This window comes from Ciona intestinalis, chromosome 11 (genome assembly GCF_000224145.3).
Source record: "Ciona intestinalis chromosome 11, KH, whole genome shotgun sequence".
NCBI classification, from domain to species: domain Eukaryota; kingdom Metazoa; phylum Chordata; class Ascidiacea; order Phlebobranchia; family Cionidae; genus Ciona; species Ciona intestinalis.
In genome coordinates this window covers 1526316-1542059 of record NC_020176.2, presented here as the reverse complement: position 1 = coordinate 1542059, position 15744 = coordinate 1526316, and the positions used below count along the sequence as shown (strand labels likewise).

The 15744-nt window shown below is 33.8% G+C and overlaps 3 protein-coding genes across 8 annotated transcripts in view; all 3 read left to right on the top strand.

Annotated features, from left to right (window-relative positions):
- Positions 1 to 350: 350 nt before the first annotated feature.
- LOC100185590 (apoptotic chromatin condensation inducer in the nucleus) lies at positions 351 to 11948 on the top strand. Its single transcript, XM_002122030.4, has 22 exons — positions 351 to 582; positions 976 to 1050; positions 1371 to 1455; positions 1740 to 1903; positions 2172 to 2858; positions 3710 to 3820; positions 4020 to 4091; positions 4432 to 4469; positions 4812 to 4872; positions 6540 to 6597; positions 6780 to 6892; positions 7277 to 7345; positions 7652 to 7775; positions 7929 to 8014; positions 8293 to 8490; positions 9059 to 9166; positions 9459 to 9599; positions 10010 to 10183; positions 10567 to 10645; positions 10787 to 11018; positions 11264 to 11356; positions 11508 to 11948. The coding sequence occupies exons 1-22, from the start codon at positions 442 to 444 to the stop codon at positions 11668 to 11670; spliced, it is 3072 nt and encodes a 1023-aa protein (XP_002122066.1). The 5' UTR covers positions 351 to 441; the 3' UTR covers positions 11671 to 11948.
- Positions 11949 to 12745: 797 nt separating this feature from the next.
- On the top strand, positions 12746 to 14241 carry LOC100187178 (myosin regulatory light chain 12A). The gene is made up of 2 exons (XM_002123773.4): positions 12746 to 13150; positions 13415 to 14241. The coding sequence occupies exons 1-2, from the start codon at positions 12970 to 12972 to the stop codon at positions 13753 to 13755; spliced, it is 522 nt and encodes a 173-aa protein (XP_002123809.1). The 5' UTR covers positions 12746 to 12969; the 3' UTR covers positions 13756 to 14241.
- The window catches only part of LOC100176948 (myosin-10), a 27051-nt gene continuing 25064 nt past the window's right edge, over positions 13758 to 15744 (top strand). For 5 of the 6 annotated variants that reach the window (XM_018814000.2, XM_018813999.2, XM_026836868.1 and 2 more), the window contains exons 1-4: positions 14240 to 14458; positions 14698 to 14879; positions 14942 to 15098; positions 15184 to 15211. In XM_018814000.2, coding sequence (XP_018669545.1) covers positions 14311 to 14458; positions 14698 to 14879; positions 14942 to 15098; positions 15184 to 15211 — 515 coding nt within the window. In that variant the 5' untranslated portion in view covers positions 14240 to 14310. Of the gene's footprint in view, positions 14459 to 14697; positions 14880 to 14941; positions 15099 to 15183; positions 15212 to 15744 lie in introns of all 6 variants that reach the window. The other variant, XM_018813997.2, reaches the window with a different exon arrangement.

Sequence of the window (15744 nt, the reverse complement as noted above, 5' to 3'; positions counted from 1 at the left end):
TGAAAACATAATTAATGCAGAGCAACGCTACACTATAGAATTTACAAAAAAGTTATTTACGGGTCTCGTAAAATATGCCATTTAGTATTGTGTTAAATGACTGAATGACATATAACACGGGCATCCTACCTTATGCACCACATGCTCTTTACGGGTTAGCAAGTATATAACTTATTCGTTTTCATTGCATTGATTTGGACTGGTATAACCATTTGCCATTGCCATTACACACGGACCAAACCCATGTAAAAGCAAACTATGGTTTAATCTCGTTGGATCCTTTCTCTCTTGTTGTCAAGAATAAACGACTGAGGACACCAAGCGGTTAGTTTCGAACATTTTGGAATTATTGTTCTTTTGATGCTTCGAGTTATCAGCGTGGGCGAAAAGCGTTAATCTTGCAATTGATTTTGTGCTCTTGCGGGGCCGATTATTGCAAATATGAGCGCTAATGATGATGAAGTGACTCTAGGAGGAAAAACGTTGAAAGAATTTAAAGTTTCAGAGTTAAAGGATGAATGTAAACTTAGACATTTGCCGCACAGTGGAACGAAAGCAACTATTATAAAACGTCTCAAAGCCGTAAGTTATTGTGTGATAGAATGATAATAATATTAAATGCGATGATGTTTATTATTAATGTTTAATATATATTAGGAAACAAGAGGAAATCGATCAAATATTTAGATACAGTAGAGTAGGAATTGGTAATACTCAAGACTAAAGACTAAGGTTACATAGTTACAGAACTTACAACTAATAAAGCACATTCGTGTTATGAATATGTAAAAACTAAAAGTAATGTATTACTATTATGTATATGTAATCTATATTTTATTGAGCTGTTCATGAATGTTGAATATATATATATATGTAATCTATAGAATAAATCTTGTGCGCAAAAAAAAATTAAAAAGAAATGCTTCTACAGTTAGTTTGTTTTTTTGTTCACTTACATTTTGCATTTAATTTTAGGCTCTTCAACTTGAAAAATTAAAAAAAGCTGCAAGAAACGCTGATACAGTTGATCAAGTGCAACCAAACTCAAATGTAAATAACATTTAGTGTTTTTTCATTTATATATAAATGTTATATATATATTACTTCTTTATTCTCTGAGGTTGAGGTCTTACAGTGTGATTCATATTGGGACATGAAAATTTTCCCTAGAGCTGGCTCATTACTTTAACACCCAGGGTGCTACAACTCCACTACTGGGTTTTACCAATGTCCGCTAAGTGTTTTGCCCAAAGAAACATTAGCTTTTTAGTATTGAGCATTGAATCCGATATCTTTTGGTTACGATGCAAATAAACCACTAAGCTACAGTGCTAGACAATTGCATTAATCATTGTTTTGTTGTATTTTAGATCGGTGACAATTCTGGGGAAAATGATTTTGTGAAACAGTATTTGGAAAATCAGAGAAAAATGTTGCAGAAGCAACATCATAGATGTAAGTGGATATTTTTCTCTACAAACGCTGTTATATAAACAAAGGTTATATATATACTTAATAAACTTTTAAAGCATAACCAAAATCAACGGTTTTTGGCATTAACTTTGTTTGTAAAAAAACAGAACAAGAAAGGCGAAAAAGTAAGCTTAGAATAGCAGTAATGCAGTGTACCATGGTGCATGTCGCAAACCCAAAGTTATGGCGTATGCAATCAGTCTTTACATGATGTTGAGCAAAACCAAAACTGATTTACGAAATTAACTTGATTTAAATCTTCACAGTTTCTTCAGCATCCGAGTCCGAAGAAGAGCCGCCTAAAAAAGAAGTTGTTGCAACCATTGATGCTAAACCAGTAGTTGCTGCCAACGAGGTGTCAGCTGTCGTGGAAAGTGTGCAGGACACTAAACCAGAAGAAATCGCTCAAACTAATTCTGAAGAAAATCAGGTACGGTGTGGTAGTGAAAAAAATAAAGGGTATGATTTTAGTTCATAAAGTATCTTGTAGCATTTGATCTTGCCTACTATTTGTTTCGAGAATCATTCCAAACATCATGCATGGGGAGGTGGGGACACAAGCTAACAAAATGGTAGTTACATAGTAATTTCTTTTTTCTGGTTAGGGGCGAGCGCTCACCTGTAACCAATATTTTACATAAAGTTCATGAGTTGTTTTTGGTAAAACAACCTGATTTAACTCCCAGTTTACATTTCAGGCTCCTCTTGTTCTGGATCAAAAAGTGAACAAATCTTCCGCAGAACCTCTGGACTCGCAAGTGATCCTTCAAAGCACAATAGAAGAAGAAAATGATGGCACAGCGCAGGGGTTAGGTGATAATATTGACATCCATAAGGTTAAATTACAGACTGAGCAGGAGAGTGATAAGAAAGACAGAGATGGGATGGTTGATAAGATAGCAGAGAGTGCTAAGATAGATAACTCAAAGGTTGTCTCACAGGATGTTATAAGGGGCGGTGTAAATGAGGTTTGTGACACCAAGGGGGCTGAACCCCATCAGGAAGCCAAACCCAACGCAGACGTTGAAAATGAAAGTGCCGAAATATCATCTGTTCGTGCTCAAAGTGACTTGCCGCCTAAAATTGAGTCAGATTTGGAAAAATCGGCAGAAATCAGGGAAAAGGATGATGTGAATGAACCATGTACCGAAGATGCTAAAGAGACTTGCACTGTTCAAGCTGATACATGTAACACACCGGTAACAGATGCATCACCATCCATGCAAAATAATGAAGAGGATAATGATGTTGCTAAGCCAGAGGTAAATGAAGAGAAATCTGCAGACGATAGTAAAGTGTTTGAAAGTAAAAATGATGCCGAACCAGATAAAATGGAAGTAAATGATAAAGCAAACACTACATCTACTGATGATAAAATAAACAAGGTATATAAAGTATAGCCTATATAACTATTTAGTATTTTTCTAACATTCTGCTGCTATTACTAACAGGCTTATTAAATTTTGCCAAAACTGATCTTCTGGTATAAAAAATATTTAGCATGTGTTTTGTTAAAATTTAAAGTTTTGACTGTCATATAGGCAAAGAAGCTTGTTTTAATTAAATCTATCTTAAATTTTGAATACCAGAAGATATGTTCTTGGAAAATATTGTATTGCTTGCCTTTATATATATCAGGCGTGCCCAACCCGTCGACCCCGTCTACCAGTAGTCCGCGGACCTATCTCAGGTCGACCGTGACAGGTGTAATACAAAAAATCTGCTCTGGCGTTAGAATTGCCAAATCATTAATTTTATCAATACTTTGTACAAAAAATACGGACCGTGTTAAGAGGCGCTAGCTGGTAGACCGCGTGCAGTTGGTTAGTTGAAAAGTATATCTTGGGTCAAAAAAGGTTGGGCACGCCTGATATATATTGTATAAAAAGTGTTTATATATTATCTAAAAATAGCGTCTAAATTAGACTTTGTATTGTCTTATTAACATTTCAGTAGTAAGGCCAGAGAATTTTATCCCTTACTGCCTAAAACAAAGTTTTAGTAAGTTTAGTTTCCCTATAATGAACTTCCTAATCTCTGCTAATACAGGATAACGATATCTTTAACTGCAATGTGTTTCACATTGGTAAAACAAGCATAGACTTAAGTGTGCTTAAACATTAATATTTAATATAATAGATGCCACCAAAAATATAAATATAGAATAACAAATATAAGTATTGTGTATCTCTTTAAGTAATTATTTTGGACTTAACTTTTAAATTAATTTGACCAGGATCAAAATAGTGAAGTGATGATAAGTACTTGTGTTGAACCCGAAGTTTTGTTAGAAGAAGTTGAAGAATTAGATTACGATGAAGTTGATGTCTCCATGCAACAAGACTCGGTATTTTGTTATTTCATGATAAATATTTGACTTAACTATAAAATGTGAAATTATTTCAGCAAAATCAGTCTTAATTTATTTTTCCATGTTTCAACAATAAAAACCTTATAAAAATTTTTTTCTAAAAGTCATTTTTATCCAACTTTATTGTGCAACATAAAAACCATGAATAAATTAACAAAAACATATTCTGTTTCAGACCAAACAAGACAGCGATAATAAATCTCAAAAAGAAATTGAAAATGAGACAAAAACAGCACCTGAAGCCAAGGTAAGATGTTGATCAAGGTATCGCACAAGTATATACAAGCAGTGGCATGGTTAGAAAAAATAGGGGAAGGGTAAAAACCTAAACATTTTTTAATGATAGGTGACTACTTCTTAAATCCCCCCACGGCCCTACCCTTAACAGGCGCAGTAAACCATATTCTTCTAACTAACTAATGATCAATTTGTAAGGACACAAATTATTTAAATGTAAATATAGTGGTATCGATTGATTTAGTATTATGATGCGTCCTGCTCTAAGTTCGATATTAATTTGTAAAATATATTTGTATTGTATGTAAAATCGTTATGTATTAAGTTATAATGCGTTATTATGTTTTTAGCCTGCTACATCAGAAAATGTTGAGAATGGAGACCAAGAGTAAGTTATTTTACCTTTTGTTTAATTTTTAAACAATTTGGACTGTGGATAAATGTAGGGGTGAATTTAAAGGATATTGCGCACTCTTCCGATTTTTGTGTCCCAGATTTTTCTTTTGGAAAGTAGTGTTCCAATAGAGAGTTGCCCTCTCCCTTTCTAAATTCCTACATACATCCCCTTGGTATTGGCACCAAACCTGGGGTGTCTGCTTGGCCAACCCAACCCTGAAAGTTGTGAACTGTACGATATATAATAGAAAATTAAGAAATTACCCCTGGTGCCATTACTGCCATTTAATCACAAGCTTTGTTATATAAGTCAATAAGTGTCCTATTTTTATAGACAAATCACAAATGAAAAGGTTGCTGAATCTTCTGCAGTTGAAGCAGAGAAAAAATCTGAGGTAATTTAAATTATTTACAATATATATATATATATATATATATATCATTATCAATGGATGTCATTTATTTATCCTGGTATCCCCAGGCAAATTAAACCTAGTCACATGGCAGTGCAATTTCATACATAATATCTTTCCTATCCCAAGCTACTATATAATGTGTTAGCTTTGTGGGTATATATATGTAATAATATATATATATATAGATCAAGAGTTTTATTTGCTTTTATATTAACTTTCACTCAAATTACATGATGCTGTACATAATATATGCTATATTTATGTAGAATATATAATTTAAGTTTATGTTTTAACCAACACTGATAAAAGATAGTATGTTTAAAATAACTTTTTTATATCCTTAAGACTTCTAGCAGTACTTGTCATTTCACATGGTTTTACCACTAATAATATTTCTAGTAGTTTATGTTGATATTTATCTAGATGTTAGTCAGTTAGTGTATATACAACACTATACATTGTTTATTACTCTATCATAAACACTGTAAACAAATTTATCGAGTGTAAAACATGCATTGCAACACATACACTGATACACACCATGTAATTCACAACATATGTTAATTGTATTAATATTCTATTTAAATGATTCTGTAAAAAAATTGTTATGAGCTTATGTGTGAATATTATAGTATAGTACTGAGGGGTAAGATGGGGTACCTTTAGCACATAATACCCAAATATCTGATGGTGTTTTAAACAATTAAGACGGTTTATGTGAGGAAGTTACAGTTTTGTAATTCTTTGAATGTTCTTTGTTTACTATTAACACTTTCGGCGCCGCACTAATTTGAACAATCGGACACTGGGTGCCGCACGAATTTTGGATTTTATTAAATTTTAAATAAGCCATGAATTGCAATTGAAAGTTGCAAATTATACAACAGTAAGTAACAGGAATCCAAGAAACAGTGACATATCCATGTTATCCCGTTTGTGTGGACGTATAACATCACTACCAATGTATCCATAACTTCACTTTTCTTCAGAGCCGTAAGAATAAGAATTGGACAAAACAAAACTTCACAACATCATAATTGTAATGATCAGACACTAAATCATTGAAGTTTGAACCATTATCCGTAATTATTCCAGCAGTGGCAGCAGTGAAACATTTGTAAACTAGTAATATTTGCGTAAAATATACTTGAAATCGTCAGAAACAGCTGATCGCAGAGTCACAAGCTAATTGGTCAAAAATAATGTAATCTCAAAGCAGACGTTCGCATTTAGTCTCAATGCAGCCTAGATCGAGCGTACGTATATATACGTGGTTTACTATTAGTTTAAATGCAACGCGGCACTCGTAACAATGAAAAAATGGTAAAACGTATATATACGTGTGATGGCACCGCGAACCATTGTTACTTAAACGTATATATACGTAGATTGGCGCCAAAAGTGTTAATGAAATGCAAAAATATAATAAAAAGATGTCCCATCTTTCCCACCCTGGTAAAGTAGTAAATATACAACACACTGAAACTGTGAGCATTAATGTTGCTTAATGCTTATTTAACTTTAACAATGTTAAAACCAATGTATTGTTGAAACTTGAATGTTAAGGTTACTTAGCTGCAAATGGTATTAATTAGTCGATGTTTGTAACTTTTTGTTGCGGTTTTATAAAATCTTATTATTTTCAGTCACAATATGAAGAAAAGAAACAAAATAAACCAAAGAGAAGAATTTCTTTAAAGAAAAGTCAGTGCATTTGTTTTTATTTGATTTTGTATAAAATTGTGTAAACTAATGGGTACACTTTTCCCGTAGTTTTAATAAATTATATATAGAACAGGCTATACTCTTCTTTTTACTGCAGATTTTGTTAAAAAAATTGATCCATAATGTTTGTAACTATATATATATATATATATATTGTGTAGATCCACTTAAACGTTCATTGCAAGAAGAACAACCTCGTGAAAAGAAAAGAAAATGGGGTAAAACAAGCACAGCTGATCCCAGTCATATGAGTATAAGCTCTGATTCTTTAAAGGTGTGTGTACTCTATTGTGTGTGTGTTTTTTTAAAAGACGGCCAAATCTGGCCTAAATCCCAGGTCCTTGACAAGGACCTCACCCACATAGAATAGAAATATGTGATGATTGATTAAATATTGGTAAATATGATCTAGAGTGTGGGGATTCTTGTTTTTTCTATATGAAATATATGCATACCAAATTTGTTAAACTGTATGAAAAATAATGAAATAAAAAAAACTGTTAAATATAAATTTAAAAAAGCGGAGAATGGATTTTAAAAACAATGGGAATAACTAGATTAAAGTATTGAAATATATGCCTTTATTTTGTCATTACAAAAGCAATATACATAATGACATTTCCAGTAAAAAAATAACGATATTTGATACTCCATGCAGGACATCATTGATGTGAAGGAGGAAACATGGGATTCTGTGTTAAGTGTCAAGTCAAATGAAGAGGGAGAGGTAAAATAAACATAAAATACATTTATCTTTTCGAATACAGTAGCAAAAATCAAATAAAAATAAAACAAATTTGCTTGCCTAAAAAGGGTAGTTCAAATATATGTGTATATAAATGTATTGAAAAATTGTGGCCTGAATTATTAAGATACACTACATGTTGTTAATAGGTTTCCCTAACCAATAATTAGGACACTTAACGGTATACTCTGATGATGACTGGCCTTAAGGGAAGACAAAACAACATGAAGATTTCTTCCACATGCTAGTGTGGGGTATATTTGTGATTTTATTTATTCTTTGCTCCAGGATCAAGATATTGATCCAGAGGTTGATGAAGAGGAAGGAGAAATTGTTGAAGAAGTTTTAATGGAGGAGGAGTGGAATGAAGATGATCGGGAGAAGAATGAACATCATCGGGATGAAAGAAAAGGTAAGAAAAAATTAAACTTAATTGATAATATTTAGCCATCGTTAATGCATCTTGGATTGTTTTAACAATTGCTATGGAACAATGTGGTAAAGCAAGAGACATTTTCTTATAGTATTGTTAGTATTTTTAGTGAACTAAATATACTTATTACAGTTGTGGTAGCAACTGAAGGAAAAAGTAAGAAATCCGAAAATACAAGTGAGAACTCATTGAAACATACGACTAAGAAACCAAACCAGGTACAGTGTTTGTTTTGTTCTGTGTGAGTGAGATTCTCCAGTGAGGCATACTGGGGGGTATGCGACTTAGGTCAGGGTAGGCCCATTAGCCCCTAAAACGAGTGTATGTTACTTTGCTTTTATTAGTGCCACATGCAAAATAAAAGCTCACAAACATATTTATCTCTCTCCTACCACTGAGTGTTATAAACCTGGTATACCCTATATACCTGATAACAACATTTAAAAATTTAAAAAAAGTCGGCAAAAATATACGCGAATTTATATAATTCTAACAGGAAGAGGTTTTAAAAAGCAGCGAAGGTAGACAGCGAGATGTAAGTCCACCAAAACACCAAGCTTCATGCGTTCTACATGTCTCTAACCTTGTACGACCATTTGCAATTACACAACTCAAGCAATTACTCGCTGAAAATGGGCCTTTTAAAGAAGATTCATTCTGGATTGACACCATAAAGTCTCACTGCTTTGTAATTGTAAGCATGTGTTTTTGGTTAGGCTTGGTTTTGGTCTATTGTGTTTTTTAGCACCAGAACCTTACATGTGTTCGGTTAATTTAAAAAAATATTACCAACAAAATACTGCATGATTACAAGAGTAGATTTTGAAAACATCTTCTTTGGTGGTGAAAAATCAATGTATTCTTCTTTATGCACTGAATTTAAACTGGTATTGAGTTACTGAATGTGCAAACCATTAGCATCTTAACAAATCAAATTCGGTTTTGAGTCCCTTTGTAAGTTAAGTTTCAGGTCGTTGTGGTTAAAGTCAAAGGGGGCATGATATAACAACACGGCACCCCCTGATTGTGCCCCTGCATGATTAGAAAACGTTTAGGAGCACTTTTATAAAGAAATAAAGGGGTTGCAAAAAGTGTTACACACTTATTGAGGCATATAATAGCCGTTAACTTACAACTTGCAACCAAAAAGTCAATATATAATGTAAAGTTCAAACGTATATGAAACAAAACAATATTAAAGTGTAAATTAAATGTAACCGTATGGTTTATTGCTATAGTATACCTCCATCTTTACTTTGCAGTACGAGGACAAAGAAACAGCAGAAATAACAAGAAAGTGTCTGCATAGACTCCAATGGCCGGTATCTAGTCCCAAAAATCTACAAGTAGAATTTTCTAATGAAAAAGAGGTGACCCTACCTTTTATAAGTTTAAGAAATAGTATTTTAGGCTCCCTTATAAAAATGTTTTACTACATAAACAAAAAAATTGTAAGATCTTAATATTTGAGCCGCTGGTACCAGGCATGTTAGTCAGATTGAGCTGTTTTCGCAATTTATTTTTTGGGCCTTACCCTAAAAAAAGCATTCTGAATATTGAAAAATAAAGTAATATTTTTTGAATAAATAAATAAATAATTTTTTCTTAACCATATGTAACCCCCCCAAAGACTGTCACTGTTTACTGTTATTGATTTTTTAGATTGAATGGCACAAGCAAGAGCAACCTGTCAGGCCTGCAAAGCCTGTTAAGAAGAAAAGAACAGTTGAAAAAATTGACCAACAAGTTGTGAAGTCTGATAAAGGAGAAATGAAAGAAGTGAAGAAGGATCATCCGGAAAGTGTAAGTATCAATGGATTGTCTTTGTATGGTGTGGGCATGTGTAGGAAAAAACACTGGCTGATACAGAACGTTAAAAAGTCTTTACCAGTTTTTAAAATATCACTAAACGAAATTCATTGTTACGTTGTCAATATAGATGAAGTGAGAAGCACTGTGTTGTCAACGTTGAATATAAATACAGATAATCGAAATCAATATCATTTTGAAAGAAAAAATAGATTCATCTTAGTTTAAGAGCTATATGTATAGCAATAACTCTTTCCTGTTCACTCTGCCAAGTCTGTTCGCTTGGCTGTGGTTTAGCTAGCTAGTGGTCTTAGTAGACACCATTTCTATTTCAGAAACAATATAACTTCAGCCCTCCTTTAATAAATATAACTTCAGCTCCCTTTAATAAATGTAACTTCCAGCATCCCATAAGTGAGAGAGAAAGTCGGAGGAGAAGTTCACGAAGTGATGCGGTGGATCACCGAGATGAACATCCCGATCATCATCATCCCGATCGTAAGAATGGTCGTCGTCATCCACGGGAGGAGAGAGATGAAAGGAAGAATCGGAAACTGAGGGAATGGGATCGAGATAAGGTGTGTTTTTTGTTGTAAATATATAATTTGTGGGGTAAGATTGGATGCTATTGGCACCTAAATCCTATTGTTTTTTCTGATCGTGTTTTAAACAATAAGCAACTTTTTCTTGTAGGGATATATTTATTTAATTCTCTGAATATTTTTTAAAGAAACTGAAAATGTCCCATCCTACTCTACTCTAATAATATACTGAAGTGAAATATGTTGTTTGGCGTTTTTGTGTAGCCCAGGATACCGAATCCAATGCACGATACTGATACTTCAAAAAAACGAAACATTAGGCTTAAAAATATCATTTTTAGCATTTAACCTGCAACATACATGATACAGTATAGCTGTTTAGGTTTTTAGCATAAGGTTTTATTTTTTTTTCTAAAAAGCTGGACCAAGATAAAGAGTCAAAAAGAAAAAGGGAAAACACGCCACCGGTTCATGAAGAAAAACGTCGTAGACACGAGGGTGAGTTTGGTAGACGTGTTTTATAAGAATCCTTAGATGAATTTAAAGATAACAACACTGTTTGTAAAAATATATATCATGAGAGGTGATTTCATTTTTAAAATTTTGTTTAAAAAAATGTAATGTGTTCAAATTCTTCAGATAAGAGGCCACCACCTGAGCCCCCAAAGTTGTTAGATGATTTGTTTCGTAAAACCAAAGCGATCCCGTGTGTGTATTGGTTGCCACTGACTGAAAACCAAATTCGAGAGCGCGAAAATGAGAGAGAGACAAGGAGGCAGGAGAGAGCGAAGATGAGAGAGGAAACGGAGCAGAAGAACAAAGAAGAAGAAGCTTCTGCTCAAGCAAGGAAGGAGGAATCAAAAAATATAAGGTGAAATGTTTGTCTGTTTAAGGTTTTATTATTGGCATGTAATGGATATTGTCATGGTGAACTGTGTGACAGATGTATGGTAGAAATAATGTTTCTGTTTTGTTTAATTGGCACGATGCCTTTTCTAAGAATTTGTCTATTGTATATTTGTTTGTGAATAAAAATTGGACAACTTCATAGCAATGTACCAGGCATGCTATTAACCATTGGCATAATGTTACAACGTAAACCTCTACTTTGTTTAGTAAAAGGGAACCACCTAGAGACCGTGGGAGAAGAAATGAGCCTGTGGTGCAAAGAAGCGAGAAATCTAAAAGTCAGCATGCTGGACCGTCCAAGTAAACATAATTATTTGTTTAAGAAATGTTTGACTCTTAAGCTTACAGTTTAAATTTCAACTTGTATTGAGTTGTTGTATTCAATTAAGATCCGGGTGTATTTGGAAGAAAGGTTAAAAAAATCTAATCTATATCTTTAAAATATTTTTAGATCTGGTGGCGATGTCTCAAAAGCATCAGCAGCCCGTCGTAAGAGACAAGACTCTTCTTCTTCCTCATCATCATCTTCGGGATCATCTTCTGGATCTTCATCCGGGTCGTCGGATTCATCCTCAGAGTCTGAGGAAGAAAGAGTCACAAAACCTCGCAAATGAAAAACTTTTGTAAAGCAACAGTTTTTAATGCTTGATTTTTCAGCACTGACTTACCATATTTGACACCAAACTGTAAATGCAGCCAAGGTGTGATGAGATTATGTAATAAACTGACATAGTTCTCATTTAATTAGGATTTGTGGTTGATGGAATTATGAAAGCAGCTGAAATGTAGTTTTGTGTATTTTATGCTAAGAGTAACCAAGCTGCCGCATTTTATCAAATTTTTGTTTCCCAATGTCACGCTAGTATGTAAATAAATAATTATTTCAGCAAAATTATGGACTTTTACTTTTGAAAATACAAATTATAATAAGTTAATTTTAACTTCTGACATCACTGAAGATAGTTTTAGTTTTAAACCAAATCGTTTGAAATGAACAGACATGTACCATATATATGGATTGCCTTGTTTTATTCACCTAACCAATATTTATCTGTAATTTTACGTTGTTGACATTTACTCCAGTGAAAACAAAATACGTAAGTAGTTATTTTGAGATCGGTCACTTTTGATTATGTACAGTTCAGGCGTGGTAGCTTACTGTTTAACGTTTCGCTGAGGCATAAATACTCTGTTACTGATTTACTAGTGTCAACAGTACACAAAAAGTAAAGAAGTGAAAAATATACGATTATATAGAGCTTTTGTAAGGTTTATAGCGGCAACTTTTTGCGTATTATTATAAGACAGCTGTTTAAACAAGTTAATCACGCACCACATGCATGTTTAAATATGCAGACACTAATTGCCCTATGGCGAACAATTATACAATACTTCTAAGAAGTTTGATAATTTAAATAACTCCAAATAAGGAAAGGGCGTTTTTTACGCACGTTTTTATAATCGCCTACCACTTTACATTCATACTTAAATAGTTCACATACCGCAAATCATTAAAATGGTAAGATATATTACTTTTCGTGTGCTGTTCGATGCAGAAACATGCACGCACCGTTATCGGGGAAAACTCCCCCCAGACGGAACCAACTGACTTCTCGTCTTGACGTAGGTCACGTGACCGTATACAAAGCGTAGAAAGAACGGGCGCGGCCTGTAAAACAAAATCCGAGCCGTCTTGATGTTCGTCTGGTTTGTTTCTTTCAATTAAGCACAGTGCAAGTTGGATAGGTGGCTGTCGGACCAGTCGAGGATATAATAGTTAATATGATGCAGCTTTTACCCTGATAATCGACAGTGCTGAGAACTTAAAACTGTATGGCTGACAAATGCGTCAAAACATATTTTCTGGCGTCACAGGTTGAAATTTAGGGTAATAGTTAAGGGAAAATATCAAAATGTCGAGCCGACGAACTAAAAAGACGGTTAAAAAGCGCGCCCAGCGTGCAACATCCAATGTCTTTGCTATGTTCGATCAAGCTCAAATTCAGGAGTTTAAAGAAGCTTTTAACATGATCGACCAAAACCGTGATGGATTTGTTGATCACGAAGATTTGAAGGACATGCTGGCTTCATTGGGTAAGTTGTGTATATGTAGAAGTTCTGTAATGATAAAACATTGACCAAAATTACATACACTTGTGCTTCTAAAATGCACCAGATTAAAAAGTTTAATTTTTCCTTGTATAGAATATTTAATACATAAACTATAGAACGCATTTCTGCCATAAAACACAATTTTTGCATAGTTTTGTTAAGTTTTTCCAGTTCAGGTACATGTATTGTATTTGATTTTTTTTTGCTAATATGTAATACATTTTTGAGTTTTTATTCCATTTTTAGGTAAAGAGGTTTCAGATGATTACATTGAGAAAATGTGTGGGGAAGCCCATGGTCCAATCAACTTTACCATGTTCCTTACAATGTTTGGCGAAAAGTTAAACGGCACTGACCCTGAGGAAGTTATAAGGAACGCCTTTGCTTGCTTTGATGAAGAAGGCACCGGAAAAATTAACGAGGATTATCTCCGAGAACTTCTCACTTGCATGGGTGATCGTTTCAATGATGATCAAGTGGATGAAATGTACAGAGAAGCTCCAATCAATGCTAAAACTGGTGACTTTGACTACATAGAGTTCACAAGGATTCTAAAGCATGGCGCTAAAGAAAAAGATGACATTTAGATACTATTAATAGTTGTATTCTACTGTCATCTGAATATATAATGAATCGATATTGGCCGATATAAGTACGATGGTCTGTCTTAAAACCTAGCACTCCTGAAATCAGTTTTTTTTTAAATAAAAACTGGTTGTTCTATTATTAAGGACTATGAAATGGTTTTGGCATTTATATAAACTTTGTTATTGGTGTGTTAACGTTTACTCAGATTTGCCCATTATGTTGTTAGTGTTAGCAAAACGTAGAGTGTACTATTTCAACTGCATAATAATAACCATAATTAATCAATTTAATTGGAATATGTCTGTAATCGAAACCTAATATAATTGTATTTTTTTGATTTGAAATTTGATGCTGTCATTATAAAATAATCATCTGCACTTTTTTTCCTGAACAGTTGTAAATAATTTTTATGCCACAAAGTCACACTATGGGGTGATTTGGTATTGCCTTGATTTCAAATGTAACTCTAAAACTTTGCATTTCAGGAGACTTATTATTATTTTTTGAGTGAGATTTTGAGTTAACTTTTTTCCGAGTGTTGACTTCAGTACAGAATGGATGACAAGGAGTTAAAGTATTTGGTGGTTGATAAAAACATTATCAATGACCCTGCCAGACAAGCAGATTGGACCCAAAAGCGCTTGGTGTGGGTACCTTCCAAGGAACATGGATTTGAAGCTGCCAGCTTAAAGAGCGATAAAGGTATTTAACATTTTCATTGCAAACAGAACACCCAATACATTTGATACAATAGTTTTCATGTTCAAAACGTTTTGGTTTGTATCTCAAATTTTAGTAATTTTGGAAGTTAAAATAGTTAGTTTGTTTGTATTAAAACTGATCCTCCAAAAAAAACAAGTTTTGTTCAACATTTTTTACCAGATTTGAAGAGCTAAAACTTTTCACACAGTATCAGCAATGTTTCATGCAATTTGTTTCAGGTGATGAGGTTATTGTGGAACTCACTGAGAGCCAGAAGAAGGTCACACTAAACAAAAATGACGTTCAGAAAATGAACCCACCCAAATTCACAAAAGTCGAGGACATGGCTGACATGACGTGTTTGAACGAGGCTTCAGTTCTGCACAACCTAAAGGACAGATACTACTCTGGACTTATATATGTATGGGCTAAAAGCTATATGGTTACAATTTACTCATTTAAAAAAATGGTATTCTTTTTCAGACCTATTCTGGTTTGTTCTGTGTGGTTGTGAATCCATACAAGAACTACCCAATTTACACTGAAAAGGTGATTGACATGTACAAAGGACGAAAACGACATGAGGTCCCACCCCATGTGTATGCCATAACAGATTCCGCATACAGAAGCATGCTCCAAGGTTTGTATATAAACATTAAACATGTATATATACCATGTAAACAATATTCTAACAATGTGTATTCATGTCCATTTGTATTTTACAGACCGTGAAGACCAGTCTATTCTTTGCACGTGAGTAACAAATTCATTGTATTCGATAACTTATATGTATATAATACAAAATATGTATGTATTTGATTTATTGCATACCAGCAATTTGCGTAAATTGGTTTAGCACTTTCTGAATTCGTACTGCTACGAACACCTGCACATTGAAAGCAGCTCAAGTGCTGACATTCCTTTTCTTCCTGGAACTTTACGCTGTTTACTTTTGACCATGAAACTATTTCCACCCAACAGAGTAGTCCTTTGTATAAGGATAGATGTTTGGTTGTAACTGATACTGTAAAGATGTTAAGTTATGTTTTGATTAACAGAGTGTGTGTGTGTTACAGCAGTAATACTTTAGATGGCCTGTACAAATGCCCTAGATTTAATGACTTAATTGCATTGCTCATGCACATATATACTGATTAAAGACAGGCTTTGCACTTGACCATTTAAGGAAATACATGCTGTCTGCTTTAGTACGCCTGTGCTTTACCACTCCCATTACAACTATGTAGTATCGCAAGCCAAGTTTGAAATTAAGTAACAGATGGTCT

Coding starts and splice junctions, on each gene's coding strand:
- LOC100185590 (XM_002122030.4), top strand. CDS start 442: ATGAGCGCTAATGATGATGAAGTGACTCTAGGAGGAAAAACGTTGAAA. Junction 8,491..9,058: donor AGTCTCACTGCTTTGTAATT/GTAAGCATGTGT, acceptor TTTACTTTGCAG/TACGAGGACAAAGAAACAGC. Junction 9,167..9,458: donor AATTTTCTAATGAAAAAGAG/GTGACCCTACCT, acceptor TTGATTTTTTAG/ATTGAATGGCACAAGCAAGA.
- LOC100187178 (XM_002123773.4), top strand. CDS start 12,970: ATGTCGAGCCGACGAACTAAAAAGACGGTTAAAAAGCGCGCCCAGCGT. Junction 13,151..13,414: donor GGACATGCTGGCTTCATTGG/GTAAGTTGTGTA, acceptor TTCCATTTTTAG/GTAAAGAGGTTTCAGATGAT.